This window comes from Eutrigla gurnardus, assembly GCF_963514095.1.
Source record: "Eutrigla gurnardus genome assembly, chromosome: 15".
Lineage (NCBI taxonomy): Eukaryota > Metazoa > Chordata > Actinopteri > Perciformes > Triglidae > Eutrigla > Eutrigla gurnardus.
Genome location: NC_139938.1, coordinates 22,898,391 through 22,920,288, shown reverse-complemented (window position 1 = coordinate 22,920,288; position 21,898 = coordinate 22,898,391). Strand labels below are relative to the sequence as shown.

Below are 21,898 nucleotides of genomic sequence, written 5' to 3'. Positions count from 1 at the left end.
AAAAAAAACACACAGAGAACTCAGTACAAATACTGAATAGGTAAAGATCAACCAAACTGAATTTACATCCAAACATTTATAGATTCTGAGTAGAACAACCTCTTCCTGGAAAAGGTTCTGTCTGTTCTTGAGGGAGCGAAGCTTGAACTGTTTGTCCTCATGCTCCAGCTCCTCCTCGGGGGGTCGGAAGTAGAAAATGAGGTCCTGTAGGGAGAGAACCACTGTGTCCATAGGCAGAGATGGGGGGTTGGCAGATTTGTTTTTCCCACTCAGAGCATCTAGACCTCTGGAGACATGAAGAGAAGATGAGAATACCACAAACGTTTGAACTTAAAAACAGAAACATGGCTATTGGCGAAGATTTTTGTAAACTGAAGTAGTTTTACTTGATGAACTGGTTGAAGAGGCCCGCTGTGCTGAAAATCATTCTGGCAGCTTGGGACTCTTCGGTCTGAGATCGAGCCACTGTGAGTGCATCATCCATATGACCTTCTTTATGGAGTATGGCCTAAGAAATGAACACAGGTGCTCTTTAGACACTACACTCATACATGCATACAGTACATGCTGACTTAAATGAGTTGTTGTTGTTGCTACTAATCGATCAGTTATATTTTACTGATTATAACTCTACTTTACCTTTCTCTTTAGAGGACCCAGGCGAGCAGATTTGGCATCAACAGCAGCATATGTAAGCCAGAGGCCAGTTGAAACATGCTGTACGAAGCACATGGACTCGCCATACTTAATCTCAGGTGTGCCCATGCCTTCCACATCGCGCTTCTGGATCACTTCGATTTTTTCCTGTAGTTTAAATCAAATTTAAGGCTGTTAAACATTTCTGCACGGCACAATGGAGTCCCAAACGAGTCGATTTCTGGCTCAGCTGACTTTACAGGACAATGACCTTTGAAATTCTGAAGCAGAAGGCTGACATCTTGGAATTTGCCTTCTCGGGGTCTACCAGCAGCAGTCCTTTCTCTTCATCCAGGCAAAGGTATCTGCCTGTAGTTATGTGACGTATCCGGAAAGACTGGCCCCATTTAATGTGACTTCCGCTCCAACTACCAACAGGCACAAATGAATGTGAAATTTAATGTGAAGTCACTAAAGGTGAATGATTGCAATACATGAAATTCAAGTAATCAAGACACTCACGCAATACGTAGAGGCTCAAGTCTCCATAAAGATCGAGCATGACTGCATACAGCTCCTCCTTCATATTGAGCAACTCTGATAAAAACAACATGCAGATGTCAATGTCCAAGACGATGCAACAGGTATGAGGAAACCAACCAACATCTATCTGTACAGAGTTTAAATAGGAGATGCCATGTACAGCACTGAAAGGTTTTGGTCACCTGCGCTGGTCGTCCCCTTGGTCAGCTCCTGGCATTGCCAAACACTCGTCCATGTGACCATGGAAGAGCCTGAGCACATATCCTCCAGTCAGAAAACCTAGAGGAAAAGAGTCAGATTTCTAAGAGTGGACAGGTCTATGGATAAAAGATATATTTTTTTTAGCAGCAACAAAATTACAGACCTTCAGCCAGCTCACATCCAGACATCACAGGGGTCATGGTCCACAGTGTTTGCATGAAAGAGGCATCTACCATCAAGTCACCACTGGCATAGGACAGATGCTGAAAAAAACCGGTGTTAATAATTGGTAGGATTTGTTGACAAACAACTTGTCAGTTACTGTATAATGAAAGTAAATAAACCCATGGTTACCAGGTATCGCTCTGAAGAAACACTGACAAGAATGAGGTCATCTCCCACCCTGACCTTCTCGCCTTCAGACCTCTGCTTGGAGGCTGGATGGATGGTCCACCAGCAGGCCTCGCCTGTGACCGACAAATAGATTTAGAATACAGAAATCTACCTCGACATGTGAGGACATAACGGACAGTAAAGCTCTTAGTCACCTGTGGAGTCTTCTTGCAAACCCACATCAAAAGCCAATTTGTCTGTCAGTGAACGTGAAGTCGTCAAACAGCACAAGTACTGCAGCATAGAGAGGGAAACAGCTCAGAGTTGTGTTCTCCAAACAATTTACAGAATAATAGATGCTGCTGCGAGGTGATCTTAAGAACATTGTTTTCAAAATAAAAACATGCTTACCATGCTGGAGTGAGTGTGCTTCAGGAGGATGGCATGTCCATACAGCAGGGTTCGGTGACCCCCACCTTGTGACGACTGGGAGAAGGAGGTAGACGCAGGTGGATTTACAGATTATCAAATGTACAAGGGGAGCTGTTCCTTTGAAAAACCCTTCAAAGTGACAACTTTGCCTTGTTAAGATCAAAATAACTGTAGGCATGATAAGACTGTATGTATGATAACAATGAGGTTGTGAAATAATGTCATACTTTCAGGCTGAATCAGTGTACAGAAATGTCATGGGACAGTGAGCAAACATACCCATTTGTCCAAATCGACCGCCTACGTTTGGCAGGTGGGAGAGAGAAGTAGCATGTGCCGTCAAGTGAGAAAAGCAAACAAAGTGTGTTTGAGTTGATGAATGAATAATATATTAGTTTTTTATATCATGGGCAAATTCCATGGAAAAGAGGCACATTTGAATTAAAACAGTACTAATGACCCCCTAATTGTGTCTTACCTCATCCACAGAAGAGTTGGACAGCATTTCCTGTAATGCCCGCACAGACAGGGACTGTTCCAAAATGAAGCAGCAGATAGCAAGGTCTGGAGGGACATTCTGAAACACAGGACAACCAGTAAACCATCCATCGTCTACAGCTTATCCTGTATTCAGGGTCACGGGGGGGCTGGAGCCGATCCCAGCTGTCAATGGGTGAAGGCAGGGTTCACCCTGGACAGGTAACCAGTCTATCACAGGGAGACATGTAGAGACAAACAACCATTCACGCTCACATTCACACCTACGGGACATTTAGAGTCATCAATCAACCTGTCCCCATCCTGCATGTCTTTGGACTGTGGGAGGAAGCCGGAGAACCCGGAGAGAACCCACGCTCACACGGGGAGAACATGCAAACTCCTGTAACCATTTTAATTCTCAAAGAAATTAGATAAAAAGGCAGAGACAACCGTGTTTCACTACCTGGGCATTGGAGGTGGTCTCAAGGAAACACAGACGATTCCCAAATCCTTCACATGACAGACACAGCTTGATCTGTTCCTTAAGAATGGATGCAGTGCACTGTAGCACCACCTGATCATCCTGCAAAAACAAAAACAAGTCCAAAGTGAAGGAGGAGGGTTTTTCAGGGGCATTCTTGCAAGAAAACATGGGGATAGAGCAAGACAGATGGACACGCACAAAGGTCTCATGTCAGAATTGTCTGAGGGAAACATGGCATTTTGACTTTAAGATACCTTTCATGCAACACATAGAATTAAAGGTAGTTGTAAAAGGTCTAATGCTACACAACTTTAATCTTAGAAGAATACTCCACCAATCCAGCAATCAACTCATATCACATTGTCAGACTCATAATTATTACCTTAAAAATAAATAAATAGATGCAGCAGAACCATCAGACAGGGACAGTTCGCAAAAACATTAACCTTATACAAAACAAGGAGAGATGTCTATTTTCACTCCTCCTGCTTGTCAAAATCTGGCCCCTACGTTACCCACAATGCAGCTCGACTGCCCACATTTCAGTCAGTGATTCAGGTTTGTTGTGCTAGTAGCAGCTGATGTAGCCACAAGTCACTAGCCTCCAGCAGAGTTCAAACTTGTAGATTTTAGCAAGTGACATTGCCCCACTTGCATCACTTGCTCATCTTAGATTACATTATGCTGCTTACATTTTATGGGTTAGCATATTAAACCTGATAGGTCAAATCTAATATGACTGTACTATTTTGCGAGGGGTGATATTAAAAATAAAACAGATTTAGAGGTGGCTTTGCACCAAGGAAGCAGTTGACAAAGGAACACAAATAGTGTAGGTGTCTGACTGTATCTCACCGGATAAATTATTTAGTTTTGGCCAGCAAACCTTTGATTGGAGAGTGAGGCCAACATTAAGGACAGTACATCAATAAATTAACCTTAAAAAAAATCATTTTACAGCTTTTCTTAACCTTCAGTTGTTTTTGTTAATGATTTCTCTGTGCCTGTCAGCGGCCCAGCTCTAATCTCCCCACCTCGCTGGCTCCAAGACACCAGCCACTCCCCTTCTGATCTCTATTTCAGGCCGCTGCACCTGCTGTTCACACATCCCCTTCTGGAAACTACAGATATTTAGGATTTGACTGCCAGGGGGGGTAAAATATGTCTTTCTGAAGCTTTAAACTGTTTACAGATTATGCAAAAAAATTAAATAAAGAATTTGTATTTTGCCCAAGTACACATTTGTGAGTTTGTAAAGGGGTCATGTCCTGAATACATGGGCTACTCAAATTTCTTATTAAACAACATAGATGAAATGCCTGTCCTATACAGTAAACACTGAAGTCAAGTAAGTAGACCAGTAAAGTGCCATTATAATTTAAGTAATAACTTCATCTGACAGTGTTGCTACTTTGAAAGACAATTCAGCAAAATATAACCCTTCGACAAATAGGTATAGAGTTTCTCTCACGTTCCGCTCCTATGTCCTGTGTGAACAAGAATGTGTCTACAGGCAGAAACACCAACAGACTGACAGACTGACAGACAGACTGACTGAAAGACAGATGCACCATGACAACATAAGGCTGGCAGCTGGGTGTTTCAGCCGAGCCACAAGTGTCTTTTGCGAGAGGAATCGCCATTTAGAACTGCCATAAAAAAATGTGACAAAATGTTTTAAAACCAGCATCTGTTAACATTTGTAGTACTTTCATGGACTGAAGTAAGCAGGTGCTGAAATGGGCCAAGCTTTGAACCTGCTAATCCTCACACAGTATATATATAGAACTCAGAGTCGAGGGTGAACAGCTACAGACGCTGCATGCATGCTCATCGAAACATTAAGTAAATGTCTCTTCAAGCAAAAACACAGACTTCATGATGCACAACTTATAATTAAGTGGCTTCAAGGAACTGTGTTTCAAGTGATACTTAAAATGCACTCTAATCAGTGCCTGGCTCATGCTAACGGAGGAGCTCAAGTTACCACCAGAGGGAAACTTAAGTATGTGAAACATCTACAATAGAAGAGTATCAACGCTGACTATCCAAATAGAGTGTTACACACAGACGACTGCTTGCAAAGCTACAATGCCCTTCTGAAGACTTGCCACCGAGATCTAAACTGGAAATCCAGTAGCTCAGCAGTGAGTAATGCAGCAAAAATAACCTGATTTAAACTAAATGGGTTTTTTTTACATGTAAGTACTATGAAATTAATTAGGTACAAATTCTAAAGATTCAATGTAAAACTGACACTTACTGAAGCTAGACATATTAAAAATACACATTACCTAAATGTCAAATTGGGACCGCGGTGGAACAGCGACTTTAGAATAAATGTGTGGATTGACCCTATATGGTCATATTACATTTTGGTGTTGGAAATGGTCACTGCCATCATACACAGTAAGTCATCAATTATGGACTACATAAACATATATTGTCTTTTCTTAGCAGAGAATGAAGACCGGCCATTTATTTTTAAGGAGCAACAACGTAAGTACATAATGTTTGGCCGAAGTAAACACAAATCAAACTATTTCAATTTTGGACACTGCAATCTGTCAAATGTCAATTATTCTAAAAAGATAGATGGAAATAATGGGTTTCTACTTATGAGATAAATGACTAGTCACAAAGATAATTGATGAAGAAAAAAATGATAGAACGCTGCACAGAATACTTAAATTGTTCCTATTTTCATTCTCCCCAAAGTAAAAAACAACAGGACCAATTATTTAATCTGGACTGACATCAAGCAACAAACATGTTGATATTACATCGACTGGAAGTTAGAAGCCTTTGTCTCAGCGATTCTTTACTGAATCTTTAGGACCATCCAAGCATTATTTGTTGTGAAGCCAAGACAACAACATCTACACTCACATACAACTATGGTACAATTGAGCATTTGTCATCAAATTAATCTGGCTGCCTCCAATCTTGTTTTAGCATGGATCCATTTGAAATCACAAATCTAGACTAAACAGCAAACTTATTGTCCTAATTATCACCAAAGTAAAAACTTTGCTTCAAAGAAAATACTGTCAGATTTTCACATTACTTTCATGTAATTGTATCTAAATGCTTTTGGTAATCTGTTGCTTGTATATTAACTGTCACACTGCACCAGTAGTGCTCTTCTTTGAGAGAAACAGTAACGTATCAAGAACCTGTTGAGATATAAATAGATAACAATGCCAACAAAACTAGCCACCTGTCCTTGTCAATCTATGCTGAGTCTATGTAAAGACAGTTAACCAACACAGTAAAGGTTTAAGGTATATTATAAAGCAATAGTTCATTAAACAGAAGGCTAATTATTGTAAACAGTCGACTGAAAAAGTTTACTTATTAGAATAGTTAGATAGCATCACTTACCGTACGCAGGAACTGAATCTCTTCCTCTCCATCTGCACCTTCTGCCATTCTCCCAAGGCATTAAAGGCAAAACCTTGAGAAAAATGTGAAACTTTTGTCTCAGTTCTGTAACTCCCGGAGCCTATATGCCCTCTTCATAAGGCAAGACAATGTTGGTGAAGGTTTCTGAAGGGCAAAGTGGGTTCTGTGCTTCTCTCTGGCTGTGGTATGAGTCAGAGGGATTGACTGTTCATTCCTGTCTATTACAGCATCATAAAGAGGTGGAGCAAGCTGACAAAGCTGTAACAGAGATTCAAATGATCCTGTTATGATATCTCAGCCTACGTTTTGCAGTATGTTGTTGGAAGTAATATATATTTATGTGAGAACTCTCACAATGACATAACAATAATTGACAGTGTAGTGAGTATGAAATGTGTCATCTGCACGCTATTGAGACATAAAATATACTATAAAAATGAACAAATAACAGAAAAACATAAATCAATTAAGATATGTTACATAAGCTTATAGAACAAAGCTATGTAACCTCAAAGAAAAATATATATTTCTGTTTTATTCATCAATTAGTTGATATTGAGGTCAATGCACTGCAAATTAAGTAATAAAATGATCAACGTTGCCACACATGCTCAACATTTAGAGCATGGAAGACATTCAACTCGTAAACTAGCAAAATAAATCCCACAATACTAGATAACTAATTTGTGTGTAATTTTAGTAACGTAACATGTGCTGTCTTTTCAAGCCCTTGCAGCCTCTCACACTCAATCATCTGCAGGGGGACATAGGGTTAAATCCCTGAGGGTTCAGAGTTCAGGGTTCAAGGCCTTAGGGGGGGATATTGGGATTTAACTTTGTTGTCAAATTTAAGTTTTAGTGTGTTGTCAAGTTGATGTTTTAGAGTGTTGTCAAGTTGGTGAATGTTTTTCAAAATGCTGAGCATGTGTTAAGTCAAGTTGGTCGTGTTTCTTTTTTTTTTCTTCTTCTTCTTTTTTTTCGTAGCTTTGAGCTCTAACGGCCAACGCAAATTAGCTAGTTTGCGTACCTCGGCTGTAGCGTTAGCTGTCTCCTATACTTCCTGCTCTATTTAAAGTGTAGACAATGTGAAAAGAAGTAAAAGAAACGTTTAAAAAAAACAGCAGAATATACATTTCAATTGTATCCACTAGCTAGCAATACCGTTAGCTTAAGAAGTGACCGTTAGCCCTTAGCTAGGTTTTATGTGGGGGAAATGTGCTAAATAAATTAACTTCTCCGCTACAACGTTAAAATAGCAATACAAAGTACAAGGTGCAATGTCAAAAGAAACAAAGTTATTACCCTTTGTGTATAATTGTAGAGTTTAGAGTAAATTGAACATATACATACTCGTTCGTGTCCTGTGGAGGCAGCAGAACGCGCGAAGCGAGTGACGCCCCGTGTTTACTGTCATTTCCTCAGTAGAAGAAGAAAACGGTACGTTAGCAAAACAGTTCCCCCATCCGATCCAGAACACAAAGCAGCGTCAGGTGAGAGCTATAACAGTTCTTATACCAGGTGTATCAACGTATTACCATATCATGCACAGTTGTAATGCTTCGAACAGTACGTTTTCGCTGAAAGTTGAAATAGTGAGCCAAAGGTTAGAACTGTCTGTTTTGCTAACTTAGCGTTAGCTTGTTAGCTTGGCTCGCTTAGCATCGTTACGTTGAGGCACTAAGTGGCTAATGTTTTGACAGTGAGGAATGCTGGCTAATGTTCGAGTCGTTTGCAGCGGAGAAGAGAGAAGAATGGATGCCCTCAGCCAAATGCTTACAGACTCTCTTGGTCCAAAAGAGGAAAACGAGGGCCAAATCACAGAGGAATGCATGCTGGGGAACTGTAGGTTGAACCTTCCAGAAGACCTACTTGAGGACGTGAGTTACTTGGCTCTCAGTGATGACACGCCGCTCTTTCTTGCTGTGTGCGGTTGTTCACAGGTGCCAGACACAATACACATGCTGCATCCATCGTCATTGCTGTTTACCTTTTGTTTTCATTAGCCTGAAATCTTCTTCTCTGTGATGAGCGACACCACCTGGAGTCAAGTGCTGTCAGATTCCCAGAGGAAGCACCTCCGTCAGTTTTTGCCACAGTTTCCTGACAACAATGTTGCAGAGCAGGACAGCACCATTGGTGACCTATTCAACAACAGAAACTTTAACTTTGGAAATCCCCTTCATCTTGCACAAAAACAGTTCAGAGGTGCATCCCTATTCATCCACTTATTTACCCACCAACGCAAAACTGTATTGCGCTGAGTGCATTTTTGAAGCACTTTCTGATCATGAATCTTATTATCTCAATCCAGATGGTTACTTCAATCCTGAGGTGGTCAAGTACAGAGAGTTGTGTGCCAAGTCCCAGAGAAAGCGACAGCTGTACTCCCTTCAGCAGTATTACCACAGACTTCTGAAGCATATCCTCGTGTCCAGAAAGGTATTTTTCCTTTACTTTTCTGGAAGTTTGAAGTACAAGACGCATTGCCTCTTGATGTTAGTCTTAACGTGTCTTCTTGTTATAGGAGCTGCTGGAGTTTGCAGTTCAATATGGTCTGGACTTACCACCAAAAAGAAAGTTACCGACCAAGACTCATGCTGAATTGCGAGAGCCACGGGTGCGAAGAAGATTGAGCCGCATACTGAAGGAGGTCAAAACTGAGTGTGGAGACAGCAATGCTTCATCTGATGATGACGGTCAGTCTATTCTGCAGATAAAGATACCTTTTTATTTCTAAAGCATTTCAATAATAAGCTTGTGAACACTAATATTAGTCTCATTGTCAACACTTGCAGACCTTTCATTATGGGCTCCAGCACCCCAATCACCTTCCTCTCCGACACCCACCGTCTCGCTCAGAGTTCTTCCCAGCCTCTCCACCCAAGACATGAAGACTACTGGTCAGTGATTGCTGCGTATTTTTGAGAAAATGTGACCCTATGTTGAATGTAATGGTATGTACTGAATGTAACACACTTATTTTCTTCCCAGAAAAAATAGAACTGGGGGAGCAGGATTTGAAAGCGATGCTGCAAAACCATCGGGAGAAGAGGAAGCGACAGCCAGTAAGTAGTGTCAGCAGGAAAAATCCACAGATATGGTTTAGCCTTGATTTCTACAATACATCATTAATTATTGATTTACTTAGGATCATCCGGACTTGATAACTTCAGATATCCACCTTGGAGATGTACTTTCAAGAGCGAATATTGGTCGGAAGGGGACTGTGCGTGAGTAAAATAATGAAACAAATTATTATAACTCTTGAGCCAAAATCTGGATTTCATGACACATGTTGATATGTTTCTTCACTTTTTTCTTGCAGCATTTTTTGACCTGTCTTTGCCTAAGAAGAAAATTAAAGAAGAGAGGAGGAAGAAGAAACTGAGGACAATAAAAGTGGAATCTGAGGATCCCTGTGAAATTCTTGCACCTTCAGATACCCCATCAGCTCCACCAGCAAGCATCATCAACTCCCTGCCAGACACACCGTCTACTCCACTCCCCAACATCAAGGAGGAGTGAGTCTAGTGCTTTCACTGGTGTCAAGAATATGCAATGTGTATATGCATATATTCATTCTCCTGTCATCAAAACCGCTCATTATTATTGCAGAATTGTGGAGGAGTGTCAGAGCAGCCCAGTTCCAGTTGAGGAAATAGCTATCAGTTTCTTCAACTTGTTGGAGAGCATCTTAAGGGCAGAAAACCTTACCAGCACTTCATTGGTATGCAATGTAGACTGTCACATACATATTATGAAATGCGTCACAGTTCTGGCTTCACATTACAACACCTACATTGTGATCTCTCAGTTGGAGGAGAAAGTGCAAATGTGGCAGTCCTCTCCTGCCAGCTCCCTCAATGTGTGGTTTTCATCCGTCCCATCTTGGTCTGACTTGGTTCTTCAAGCCCTGCAGTTTCTTGCAGGAGAGACTAAAGGTAATCAGCAGTGGTCATTTACACTGAAATAGTCTGGCTTTATTTTCCATCCCATCATACTCACGTATGTTTGTTCATGTTTGGAATCAGATGGCATGATGGCACTCCCCAGTGGCTTTTCTCCATTTGTGGAATTTGGTGATGAATCTCAGCAGTGGAGGTGGATTGGTAAGAGGGATCAGTTTTTCCAAATCCCCAATTGATGCTTGGTTTTCAGACTGATTATGTTCTTGAGGATTAAAGGCAACCTTTTATTTTAGGCCCCACTCAGGATACAGAGAAGGATCTCAGTGCACTCTGTCAGCTGTGGCTGGACTCCAAAGATTTAGTCATCAAGGTAGTACCATTTATTATATCACAAAAATGGTTTTGGCACTGACTCTACATTTTGTACTATGATATGCTATTATGTATATTTTTACTATTTTTACCACTGTTTTATTGTTTATAACGTTAACAAGCTTTGTTGTCTTCCACAGACAGAAAATGAAGACATGCTAGAGATGACCTCTCCCACACCCAGAGTGTAAGATTCAGGGTTTCATAAAGCATCACAAACACAGTATAATTGCTTTTATAAGAGTTATTCGTAGCCTGACATTAGCTTAACGAAGTAGTTTTCAATACTGTTGTTGTTGAAGTTGACTGTGTCATCTCTAACCAAGCAGCTCAACGGATTATGTGGTGCGACCCAGCACTGGAGATGAGAGACAAGTGTTTCAAATCCAGGTTCGTGTGGGATACTGGAATTGTACCTCTTTGGCTTGGACACATGGACTCTTTCAGCCAACATACTTTGTCTTTGTTTTATTAGGAGCAGCAGCGCTACAACCAGCCGCATAAAGCCTTCACCTTCAGGATGCACGGCTTTGAATCTGTGGTTGGGCCTGTTAAAGGGGTGTTTGATAAGGAGATGTCTCTCAACAAAGCCAGGGAGCACACATTGCTCCGCTCAGACCGACCACCATATGTTACCATTCTCTCTCTGGGTTAGGCCTTGTGTTTTACTCTCCATGGTCATTGTTTATGGGCAAACGGTATAGTGTGTGCAAAGGAAAGCTATCTCACGATTCTTACTTTACCCTTTTTCTTCCACAGTGCGGGATGCAGCAGCCAGGTTGCCAAATGGTGAAGGAACAAGGGCAGAGATCTGTGAACTGCTGAAAGACTCCCAGTTTCTTGCTCCAGATGTCACCAGTGCACAGGCAGGCTATTTATTTATTATTCTTTTATAAATTGACCTTACTTGTGTATGACTTGTGTGTGCCTTACATTGACCTGCAGCATTTAAGTAAGTATCATCTTTGCCATCAAGGTGAACACAGTTGTCAGTGGGGCCCTGGATAGACTTCACTATGAGAAAGACCCCTGCGTGAAGTATGACATCGGCCGCAAGCTCTGGATTTACCTGCACCGCAGTCGCAGTCAAGAGGAGTTTGGTGAGAAACCATGTGCTTTATTTTTAGGATCAGCTGTCCACTGTTGTTTGTTCAGAGGTGTAATGACCTCTAATCCTGTTGTTTTGAGTGGAGGTAGCGGATGGAGGTGGAGGCTAAGGAGCCATGTCATTTATTTATTTATTTTATTTCATATAACTCCTGTATATCTGCAGGATACATATTCTGATATTTTGTGTGTGTGTGTTTTTGTATCATGGTTGTGTAGAGTTAAACGTTGTTCGACTCACATGTAGATGATTGAAATGTGTCTCACACTGTGTGCTCTCAGTCTTTAGGATCCCTGTGATATGGGGAAAAAATATTTTCACTTTTTCTCCTTTCATGCAGAGAGGATCCACCAGGCTCAAGCTGCTGCTGCAAAAGCAAGAAAAGCCCTACAGCAAAAACCGAAACCTGCTTCTAAGCCTGTGAGTCCACTGCCTCCATTTCCCTGCAGAAAACAGAACTTCATTTAACTGCACCCGATGTAAAACATAGACTATTTCCTGTAGGGAAATCACTATGGAAGTTGTGCTACTTTCGTGGAAGTTATCGTTGTTTATCAGTGCCTGCTGCTTCAGATGGTATGAATCGCCTGTTTATGTTTTAGAAGTCAGGAAGTAAAGATGGAGGCAGTAAAACCCCAGGATGTCTGGAGACGGGGCACGATATAGGCTCCATTCCCATGTCACCAACCCCGACAACACCCACCCCAAACACACCTGGAACCCCTAGGTCACCCTTGCCCTGCACAGCCACCACGCCAACTAAGACCGGAGTCCCGGACACAATTAAAACCAGCACAGGGTTAGTGTGCCACGATATTGTTGTTCTTATTGCCATTGTTCAATATATACACCCATTTTTCATCTGTAAATTTGAAATAGACTCTTCTCTCTTGCGCCTTCTCGCTCTCCCAGTGTTCTTCTTGTGTCCCCTCCCTCGTTGCCCCAGCTGGGAACCATCTTACCCACCAGTCAGACTTGCACACCGGCTTCACAACCAGTCACCTCCCAACACACGGCTCGGATAGTGAGTCACCTGGCGGCAGGCTCCCTCCCTCAGGTACGGGTTGTTTCTGCTCAGCCTGGTCTGGGTTCATCAGCAGGAAGTCAGCAGGCTACACTGGTCCATCAGACCCCTCACCAGATCCGGATGCCGGTGTCGATGGCAGCCAAGGGCATTTCACAGGTAATCAGATTCAGAGCTGTTTGTTGTTTTTCATATTGCAAATGTATGATTAATTCTTCTGTGTTTATTGTGTATATCAACAGGCAGTGGTTTCTGTGCCTCTGAGGAGTCAGTCTGCTAGTAGCCCAGTCCAGGTGCCAACCACCCTGTCTGTGTCTGCTGTGGCTGTGGCCAAATCTCAAACTGGATCACCTGGTAGCCCGGCTCACAACCCTGTTTCCCCTGCTATGCTGCAAGGAGTCACCAGCTCGAGTATCAAACAGGTGAACCAGTTTGTTTCACCTGTGATATGTGGCAAGTTAGGCTTTAGATTCAGATTGTACTTCAGTCCTGAATTGCAAGAAAGTCACCACCAGGCTATGCGTCAAACTACAAGAACCAATTTACAGTTGGATTAACAAATGTCATTCCTCCAACATTCAATGTCACATTTTAATGACATTTGGCCTTATTTCTTCTTCAGAAAAAGAGCTGACTCTAACAGAAAAAAATCCATAACCTTAAATAAGTAACACATGTTATTGATGATTTTCGTATTTTTAAAGGTTTCCATTACAGGCCAATTGGGAATGAAGACTGCAGGCGGAGGAGGAATTCCAATAACGGCTACAAACCTGCGTATCCAGGGTAAAGATGTCCTACGTCTCCCACCCTCCTCCATCACCACGGATGCTAAAGGCCAGACGGTGCTGCGGATCACCCCAGACATGATGGCAACTCTTGCCAAATCCCCAGTTGCAACTGTCAAACTCACGCCTGACTTTCTGGGTTCTGCCGCCGCGGGCAGCAAGAGCATATCAGCCACCCTCCACGTTACGCCGCCCCACTCTTCACCTTCCTCTGTTTCCATTGCTACATCCTGCACAGGGGAAGTACATACCACGAAAGCAGGCTCTGTCACCTCTACCTTGTTGAAGGGTCCAGGAGACACAGCCATACGTCTGATGCCCACATTGGCCGTCACTATGGCTGACCAAAAATCAAGGACCTTCTCCAGCGTTTCCTCCCCTGACAAGAGTGGCGCCACCATTCGGATAATGCCAGGCCTTGGTGTTATTCCACAGAAACAGGGTCAGACCATCACAATGACGACCACCACTGGTGGTAAACCACTAACGGCGTCTACATGTGCTAATGTAGTGACCATGGCTGCCAGTGTTGTGGCTGGTGCCAAGGGGATTACAGTGGCGCCTGGAGTCTCGTGCTCGCCTCTGACGCTAGGAACAGCTACCGCCACTGTGCGTCAGGTCCCTGCAACCATGGTTACTACACAAACCGTAAGAGAATTATTCTGTTACTGTTCGTTTTAAAGAAATTGTGAGCTTTTTTGTGTGAAGTTTTGGCCATCATTCCTATTGGTTGAGGTATGTAGTTTAATTTGAACACCAGAAGTTTTGATATTTGATATTCTAATCTTACATTTTTTACACCACATCAAAGGTTGTTTAGCTGTTTAACTTAGACTGTCAGTTTTAGTTGCCCACGTCCAATCTTTCTCTACATTCACATGTAGGAAACAGAATGGCCACTAGGTGCCACTGTTCGACTTTGTTTGTTCTTGTGGGAACATTATCTTCATTTGCTCCTTCAAAAGCAAGCAATTTAATACATGTGTACATCATAATACTGAACACCTGGAATTGAACAAATTGTTGAGGGGAGTATTCTACGTGTTAGATTGTTGTGTTGGTTCAACCAAATGTTTGTCACTCACCCAGGTCATGGGGTATCAAGTTGTACAAAATCAAAAGTTGCATCCAACTTGCAGTTCACATGTGAACACAGCGATTCGGTTTTAAAGGGACTACTTTCTCATTAATGCTTCTCTGAACAGTTCATTTATCTATTTACTTAGTTTCTTCCACACAAAATCGGAATTTGATAATGAGTAACCCACTAGGTCTCGTAAATCTCAGAAACAATCCTCTCTTTGTTTTTTTTTTGACAACATTGTAGGGGAAGTTACCTGCCCGGATTACTGTGCCCCTCTCTGTCCTGAACCAACCACTGAAGAGCAAGAGTGTTGTGACCACCCCGATTGTGAAAGGAAGTCTGAACACAAAGTTAGTCACATCATGCACTGTTTGTTTTTTATTCTTTTTATTTTATCTCTTTTAAAACCATTTTCCAGACAGATTGTGTTATCTCGAAAAATTCAGTTATATATATTTTATTTTCATGTGCTCTGATATACAATTCTTTGAAGTCAAACATCTATTTGACCTCTCTCGTCAGCAACTATTTCTGTTGGTTTTTCTTCACATTGTAGCAACAGAAGTTTTCGAGCCTCTTAGATATTTAGATTTATTGATGTATTAGCTATTTTTCTCTACAGCTGTAAGTCGGGCTGGTATATTGACATGTTTTTGTCCATTTACTCTCTTTTGTGAGCAGTATTAGCAGTCTAGGAAGGAACATCATCTTGACCACCATGCCTGCTGGAACGAAGCTCATCGCGGGGAACAAACCGGTCAGCTTCGTCACAGCACAGCAGTTCCAGCAGCTTCAGCAGCAAGGACAGGCCACGCAGGTTAGCTGCTTACATTCCACTTTTTTGGGTGTTGCAAATGAGAAAGTATCGTCAAGAAAAGGGAATCATGTATTTGTGTATTGTATCATGTATAACACCTGTTCAATCTGAACATGTTTACGCTGAGCACAGGCTAACTATCGGTCTTTCTTGCCTAAAGGTTCGCATCCAGACGGTCCCGGCGCAGCAGCTCCAGCAGCACATGGCCACCGCCTCCCAGAAATCCGTTTCTACGGTAGTAGTCACAACAGCACCTTCGCCCAAATGTGCCCCCGATCCTCCGCCTGCACCTCAACAGTGATCTCATCAGTCAGCAATGAAACGTAGGTCCACGTAAATACATACATGCCTGTGTTTGGTGGTTGGATTACCTTTTTGTTCTCAAGCTTTCTCAGCATCTTTTGACCTGTTACTCTCAGCTGTGTATTGGTAACATTTGATATTACAACATGTAATATGACTTTTTATTTCTTTTTGGATGAAACCCACAAAAGCCATAAACATAATACTTCTCTGTAAATGGGATGGGCTTGTGTTCAGACCGACACTTTCTCTGTTGAAGTGTGTCGATCTCTTCAAAGTTACTAATACAACCAGTATGTTGAAAATTGTTATTCTTCCTCCGCTACATTCCATCTCAGGAATTAGGATCTCCACGCTGTTAGAGACGACATTTAAAACGATGCACGGCTCACCGGGCTGACGATAACCGTAATATGGTTGCAATCTTATCAAAGAACTTCTGTTTTTCTGTTTCTTTAAGTGTTTTACACAATAATATTTCACATAACTTCAACTTATTAATTCATATTAAACTACAGATTCTACATGAGTATCAATAGGATATTCTCTTTGTCACTTCTTTAAATGTTTGATGTAATCCAATATTAGCAAATGTGAAGTGAGCGGGATTTAAGTCTGCCTGATTTATTTAATTGTTTTGACTTGTTGATTTTGTTTTAATACATTATTTGTTCTCTTATCAGACATTATATTTGATTTGATAGCAGCGATACATGTCGGGTCACATTGTGTTTTTAAAATACTTTTGAATGCTACAAACCGTAATAACAGATCATATTTAAACATACTGTATTTGTGTTTTTATTTTTTGTTTTGTTTTTAACAACAACAAAAAAAACAATCTATAATACTTTGTACAAACAGCAAACAACATAGAAAATGAAACCAATTTAAAAGAGAACGCATTCAGTCTTCATCGGACTCTTCAAGCAGAGCTTTCTGGGAGCTTGTTTTGGACGATGTATTTCGCATTCCAATCTCTATGTCCCGTCCCCTTCCGGAGAATCGCTTCAGTGTGCTATAGTGAAGAAAAAACACATAAAAATGACACATCTACTCATAGATAACTGCTGGTGCTGATATCTTAATTTTAGGTGTTCCTACAAGCACTATCTTGCAGAAAAAGACCAAAAGCAAATCCTCATAACTTCTAATGATGCTGTAGTGCTTTTTTTTTTGTACATGTCTCATGTTCTACAGGGGTGTGTACACAAGGAAGCACAATCATGAACAGTATGAGTAATGTGATACAGTAATGCACCAATGACAAAGAAGAATAGGGCAATCTGAGGTGAACAAAACAAGGGATTTGCAACTCTCCGTAAGGCCTATTAAACATTTTGGGGTAAACTAAATTAAATAAGGCACCCTAATAAAAGCTTAAGGTTACATACAAATTGCAGGTTCGGGGATCAGAATAAAACTCAAACGTCCTGCTTTTGTTCAAAGAAAGGCATCCATTGTTCTTGGCTGCATTTCTGTGCTGAATTCTGACAGTGGTTTAACATGCTGTTGTTTACTTGTCAGATAAAATGAATCCCAGCCACCATGTTATCTGACAACTGAAGTGAACCTGTGAGATCCACCCATCTTAAATTCTGCTTCATATTTTATCTCAGTCATGTAGGTATCATGACAGTTAGGAGATGGATAACGAATACCATATGAATACAATTTAATAAGACTTCAGTTACTTGATTCCATATGCTTGTTTGTATTGTGTTTGCCCTGTTCTTTGTAAACCTATAGCGGCGGCACATTCAATAACTGCTGATTTAAGATCTAAAACGTGTCCGGTTAAAGCATGGGCTACTTACCACCAAGCCACAGAGGAGATGCAGCCGACTAAAAGCAAGGCCACAGCTAAATGCCAGCAGAAGCACATTGTGACGAACATGATATTGTTATGTAGTGTCAGGTCCCACTCCGGTCCTCTTAACGGGTAGAGTACAAATCCAATCTGAAATGACAAATGGTGTGATAAAGTGAGTCAAGTAATTCCTCTTGAAAAAACAAACTGAAATCAATTAAATATATTGACTGTAGAGTAAAGTTGTAATAAATGGGTTATTACTGTCAAAAACACTGTTGGTCCTATAAGTATTCATTTGTTTCCGTATCAAGTATACTATATACTATAATCGTTCGTGGCTCATTCACACACTCTCATCGCCTCATTCTGTCCTCACCTGGAAGAACCACGAGCCCTGCAGGATGAACAGGCACGCCCCGAGCAGTTCCAAAAGGAGGTTGTCTCGAAGGAACACCTCCAGCATGGTGCTGGCCGACCCACTGAACACAGCCACGAGCAGCAGGGAGTGGATGTGAGCGTCCAGAGGGGGGCGGCCGTGCAAGTGGTGGTAGAACAGAAACCCTGGATGAAACAGGAGAGTCGAACACAAAACACAGCTCAAATACACACCCGGGGATTGTGATGTAAAGGAAATTTGCAGTAAAAACCTGGCTTACCTTCAACAAAAAGAGCCAAAGAGCGAGTAAGACGGTCAACGCCAGCCGGCACCATTTTGGAGGCGGTGCTGGCAACCAGTGCTATCCCAGCGATCCCGAAGAGCAGATACATTGTGCTGTGTTGCCAGTTCATCAGCTTGACCCATGATTGATTGTGTGTGTCGTAGAGATGGGCGTGTGGCCCGTCAACCACAAACTGTTCAACCATAATACCTGGGATGGGACGACATCAGGCAAAAGTGATGAGTCAGGAACCGGTTTAGGGGGTTGGGAGTGTGCAGATGATCGAGAGGAAAAACTGACCAACAAATGAAGCAAAGATTAGAAATCCTCCTTCCACGTAGTCCATTCTTTTAAAGAAAGGCGGAAGTATTTGTCTTGCTTTGGGCTGACTTGTCCTCCAGTAGTGTTGGAGAATGTGTTTCACTGTCAGCCAGAAGCCATACAGCAGGAAAAAAAAGCCAGGAATAGCATGTCCTCCAAAGTTGGCCATGGTTAGGCCTGCAAGCAGAAGAAAAGCACCGTGGTGATCAATAAGATATACATGACGGAAACACAATGTTTACTGTTTTAGCTCAATGCTCTTATTCCTGTGAACCGACTCCACTTGGAGTTTAAAGTACAAGCTTGTAGCATTATTTTATGGTGTTCTGAGCCGTGTAATGATTACAAGCTGTACAGCGACATGTAAGCGGAGGATGAAAGAGATCAGCTGACAATGAGAAACCCACAATAACAGGATGTAGATAAAAACAGTGAGATGGAGTTAGATTTGAGCCAAAGACGTATTCATTTCACCAAATTCTGAGATGCAATGTTGGCAAAGGTTCCTACAATATGCCACTTGATTCAAACGAGCCGCTCATTTGTCTTGCAAAGTTAAATTCAAATCAAACAGGTTGGCCTTCTGTAAACATAAAAAAAAAATGTAAGCAAAAGTGTGATTAAGAAAATATGCAAAGCAATAGCTTAGAATTAAAAATGAGATGCATATTTTGCAGCATGATCTTTAAAGGAGGCAAATTAGGTCTCTTGTACCTTTTTTTGTGATGCTTCTAAAGTTGAATGTCTAAGGCCATGGGTGTGTTTACCATCAACATATTCAGTTAGACGAGTTTTTCCTGACTATCCCTGTTGGACTGGATGTTCTTTCTCACCATCCTTTCACACAAATTCACACACATGTACTGTAGTTTGTACCCAAAATATTGAGATAGATGTTTTGTTTTTTTTTGTAACAATTCCAACAAATATCAAGTACATAGTTTCTGCTCATGGACAGCATACTGGCTATAAACTGTTGCTGAACGGTCCCTCTGCAGATTCCTGAAAATGAGCTCGATCACACTTCTAATAGATGGCTAACAGAACGCACGTACCGTATTCTCTGCTCCTGATCCTCAAATGCTGGGACACGTCTCTGTGAATCTTGGCAGATGTTAGAGTGAGAGCGCTCTGGCTCTGGCGCCTGTGTAAACTGTGCACACCTATTGTTTGCACCTCTAACCAGTGTTGACATCATCACATAGCCCCACCCACCATTTGCATTGGTTTCTGTGAGCTATAGGCACATCCTCCAGGGAAACGACGGTGACATTCAGGCAGAAAAACAATACCTGATACAAGAATTTTATTAAGTCAGGTATTTCAAAAACATTTTTCTTAGACACATTAATATAAGAGTATTTTTGTTCATGCTGTTACAGTATGAAAACACATTTAGAGCACAGCAACAAGTGTGACATTATCATTTATTTAGCCTTTTAATAACATACAATTGGTCAGTCTAAAACAGCAATGCCAAAAGAAGAACTTATTGAGTTAATATATAAACGCTGATATAATCTGTGTGCAGAAGGAGAGGCAACGGCGTGGACCTGAACTTTGCACCCACTTTTGATTAATCTTTATTGCTTTGATTAGTCATTATATTCAAATGATGATCATTCCTCAGGTTGTTAGTCACAAGCTACAAAAGTTTTTACAAAAAGGAATGTTGTAAAAAGAAACATTTTAAAAGCTCACTTGTTGTTAGCTAATGTAAAGTATTAATGAGTTGACGTTTTTCTTGTACACATAGGGGTTATAGTATTACACAGAATAATTTCTTCTCTCGAAACGGGTTCTCAGAAGAAGGTACCGGTGTCACCAGGGGGTCCTCTTTGGCATGAGCTTCACAGTAGGCCATCAAGTCAGCCGCTGCTTTGGATATCTGTACAAAAGTGTGTGTGTGTGTGTGTGTGTGTGTGTGTGTGTGTGTGTGTGTGTGTGTGTGTGTGTGTGTGTGTGTGTGTGTGTGTGTGTGTGTGTGTGTGTGTGTGTGTGTGTGTGTGTGTGTGTGTGTCGAAAAGGAGAGGGGGAAAGGATCAAAACAACCTAAATTCAGCTTTCCTTTTTTTCAAATTTAAAAAATATATTAATTAAAATTGGAAAGTAAAGAGGCATTTTTTTTATTCATTCATTAAAACAAACATGGCGTAATAATTACCAATCCAAAGCAACTTTACGTATTTCCGTAACATTATACTCACCATAATCCTCTCTATGTTGACCTCCAGTTTCAGCTGTTCGACTGTCTTGCGAGCATCTGCAATCTTGGCCATGTTGTTGGACATCCTGCCCTCTAAAGTCTGGAGAAAACCATCAAACGTCGACTTGATCAGACAAAAACAACCAAACGCAGCGCTGAAAAAGTAAGCGGGATTTAAAAAAAACATAAGCACGATGCACTTCTCAAGCACCAACACATTTGTGAAGGTGTTTGTCGAAGGTGTGCCGTGGTTTGAGTCAGTTTCAATTTGCTTATTAATTCTGCTCCCTGGGTCTCAGCTGCAAGTGGCTCAGGGAGGGTCTCAAAGGAGAAGGGAGGGGAGGCAGAGCAGCTTCCCCGGGGGAGGGCATCCGCTCGTCGAGGATGTAAATACACCTAACATTAACACTAACCTGACGCTCGTTCAGAATAGGTTCTGAACGAGAGAGGTCAATCTGCTGCTATTATGTTGCTCAGGTGCAAAAGGTCAGTCTTACATTGCTTTTAGAGAGCAGTAAACAAAAACCATCATTACTCAACAACAATAGACTATTTGTGTCAGTGTCTGTCCATCGCTGTCTATCAGTATTTCTATGTACTAATATAATTCATACCTGAATGAAAACATTCTGAAAACATCAATAACAACACACTTAGAGATGGGTGGCCATGACTCTGTACTTAAACAGAATTCTGAATTTTTCAACCGAACTCATCACGACGTCACTCACCACAAGACCAGCGACGACGACCGTTGGGCTCCTGGAAGGAAATTGCGCTCGTCTTCAACGGGGTCCTCCACTCCGACGGATGAGGTGAGATTAATGGTAAAGATGAGGAGGAAGGTTTCAGTCGGCTCCCTCCTTCAGAATAAGTAGCTGTGGTTCTGCCCCCGGGATGGGCTCGGTGCAGCAGTTAAAGGCAACATGTGGCGTGCCCTTCATCTCTAGAGTCTCCCTCACTTGCTTACCTGAGCTGATA

The 21,898-nt window shown here is 41.7% G+C and overlaps 4 protein-coding genes across 7 annotated transcripts in view; 1 reads left to right on the top strand and 3 right to left on the bottom strand.

Moving 5' to 3' along the window:
• LOC311026161 (ryanodine receptor 1-like) overlaps positions 1 to 6,674 on the bottom strand; it is a 43,505-nt gene extending 36,831 nt beyond the window's left edge. For both annotated transcript variants that reach the window (XM_084029522.1, XM_084029523.1), the window contains exons 1-14: positions 6,494 to 6,674; positions 3,089 to 3,208; positions 2,624 to 2,722; positions 2,425 to 2,445; positions 2,125 to 2,199; positions 1,929 to 2,007; positions 1,735 to 1,847; positions 1,544 to 1,643; positions 1,362 to 1,458; positions 1,159 to 1,233; positions 908 to 1,064; positions 640 to 804; positions 387 to 508; positions 100 to 286 (exon numbers count right to left, since the gene is read on the bottom strand). In XM_084029522.1, coding sequence (XP_083885648.1) covers positions 100 to 286; positions 387 to 508; positions 640 to 804; positions 908 to 1,064; positions 1,159 to 1,233; positions 1,362 to 1,458; positions 1,544 to 1,643; positions 1,735 to 1,847; positions 1,929 to 2,007; positions 2,125 to 2,199; positions 2,425 to 2,445; positions 2,624 to 2,722; positions 3,089 to 3,208; positions 6,494 to 6,541 — 1,458 coding nt within the window. In that variant the 5' untranslated portion in view covers positions 6,542 to 6,674. The remainder of the gene's footprint in view (positions 1 to 99; positions 287 to 386; positions 509 to 639; positions 805 to 907; positions 1,065 to 1,158; positions 1,234 to 1,361; positions 1,459 to 1,543; positions 1,644 to 1,734; positions 1,848 to 1,928; positions 2,008 to 2,124; positions 2,200 to 2,424; positions 2,446 to 2,623; positions 2,723 to 3,088; positions 3,209 to 6,493) is intronic.
• Positions 6,675 to 7,966: 1,292 nt separating this feature from the next.
• Positions 7,967 to 16,705, top strand: nfrkb (nuclear factor related to kappaB binding protein). Of its 3 annotated transcripts, none has more exons than XM_084029587.1 (26): positions 7,967 to 8,004; positions 8,215 to 8,391; positions 8,518 to 8,719; positions 8,826 to 8,953; positions 9,039 to 9,210; positions 9,310 to 9,414; positions 9,506 to 9,579; positions 9,663 to 9,744; positions 9,840 to 10,035; positions 10,130 to 10,241; positions 10,329 to 10,455; positions 10,546 to 10,623; positions 10,716 to 10,792; positions 10,935 to 10,981; positions 11,124 to 11,184; positions 11,270 to 11,444; positions 11,554 to 11,660; positions 11,771 to 11,894; positions 12,243 to 12,322; positions 12,505 to 12,701; positions 12,782 to 13,085; positions 13,169 to 13,348; positions 13,631 to 14,362; positions 15,042 to 15,148; positions 15,480 to 15,615; positions 15,776 to 16,705. In XM_084029587.1, the coding sequence occupies exons 2-26, from the start codon at positions 8,221 to 8,223 to the stop codon at positions 15,914 to 15,916; spliced, it is 3,915 nt and encodes a 1,304-aa protein (XP_083885713.1). In that variant the 5' UTR covers positions 7,967 to 8,004; positions 8,215 to 8,220; the 3' UTR covers positions 15,917 to 16,705. The 3 variants fall into 3 exon arrangements, with proteins under 3 accessions (XP_083885713.1, XP_083885714.1, XP_083885715.1); XM_084029588.1 differs by having other exon boundaries at positions 7,970 to 8,004; positions 12,815 to 13,085; XM_084029589.1 differs by having other exon boundaries at positions 7,987 to 8,004; positions 8,250 to 8,391.
• Positions 16,674 to 19,894, bottom strand: tmem45b (transmembrane protein 45B). The gene is made up of 6 exons (XM_084029590.1): positions 19,767 to 19,894; positions 18,691 to 18,888; positions 18,388 to 18,600; positions 18,108 to 18,292; positions 17,736 to 17,878; positions 16,674 to 16,936 (listed from the first exon to the last, which is right to left on the bottom strand). Exons 2-6 carry the CDS (start codon positions 18,878 to 18,880, stop codon positions 16,825 to 16,827), a joined length of 843 nt encoding a protein of 280 aa, XP_083885716.1. The 5' UTR covers positions 18,881 to 18,888; positions 19,767 to 19,894; the 3' UTR covers positions 16,674 to 16,824.
• A 400-nt stretch (positions 19,895 to 20,294) lies between these two features.
• Positions 20,295 to 21,056, bottom strand: gng8 (guanine nucleotide binding protein (G protein), gamma 8). Its single transcript, XM_084028418.1, has 2 exons — positions 20,919 to 21,056; positions 20,295 to 20,599 (listed from the first exon to the last, which is right to left on the bottom strand). Exons 1-2 carry the CDS (start codon positions 21,000 to 21,002, stop codon positions 20,471 to 20,473), a joined length of 213 nt encoding a protein of 70 aa, XP_083884544.1. The 5' UTR covers positions 21,003 to 21,056; the 3' UTR covers positions 20,295 to 20,470.
• Between the last annotated feature and the right edge of the window lie 842 nt (positions 21,057 to 21,898).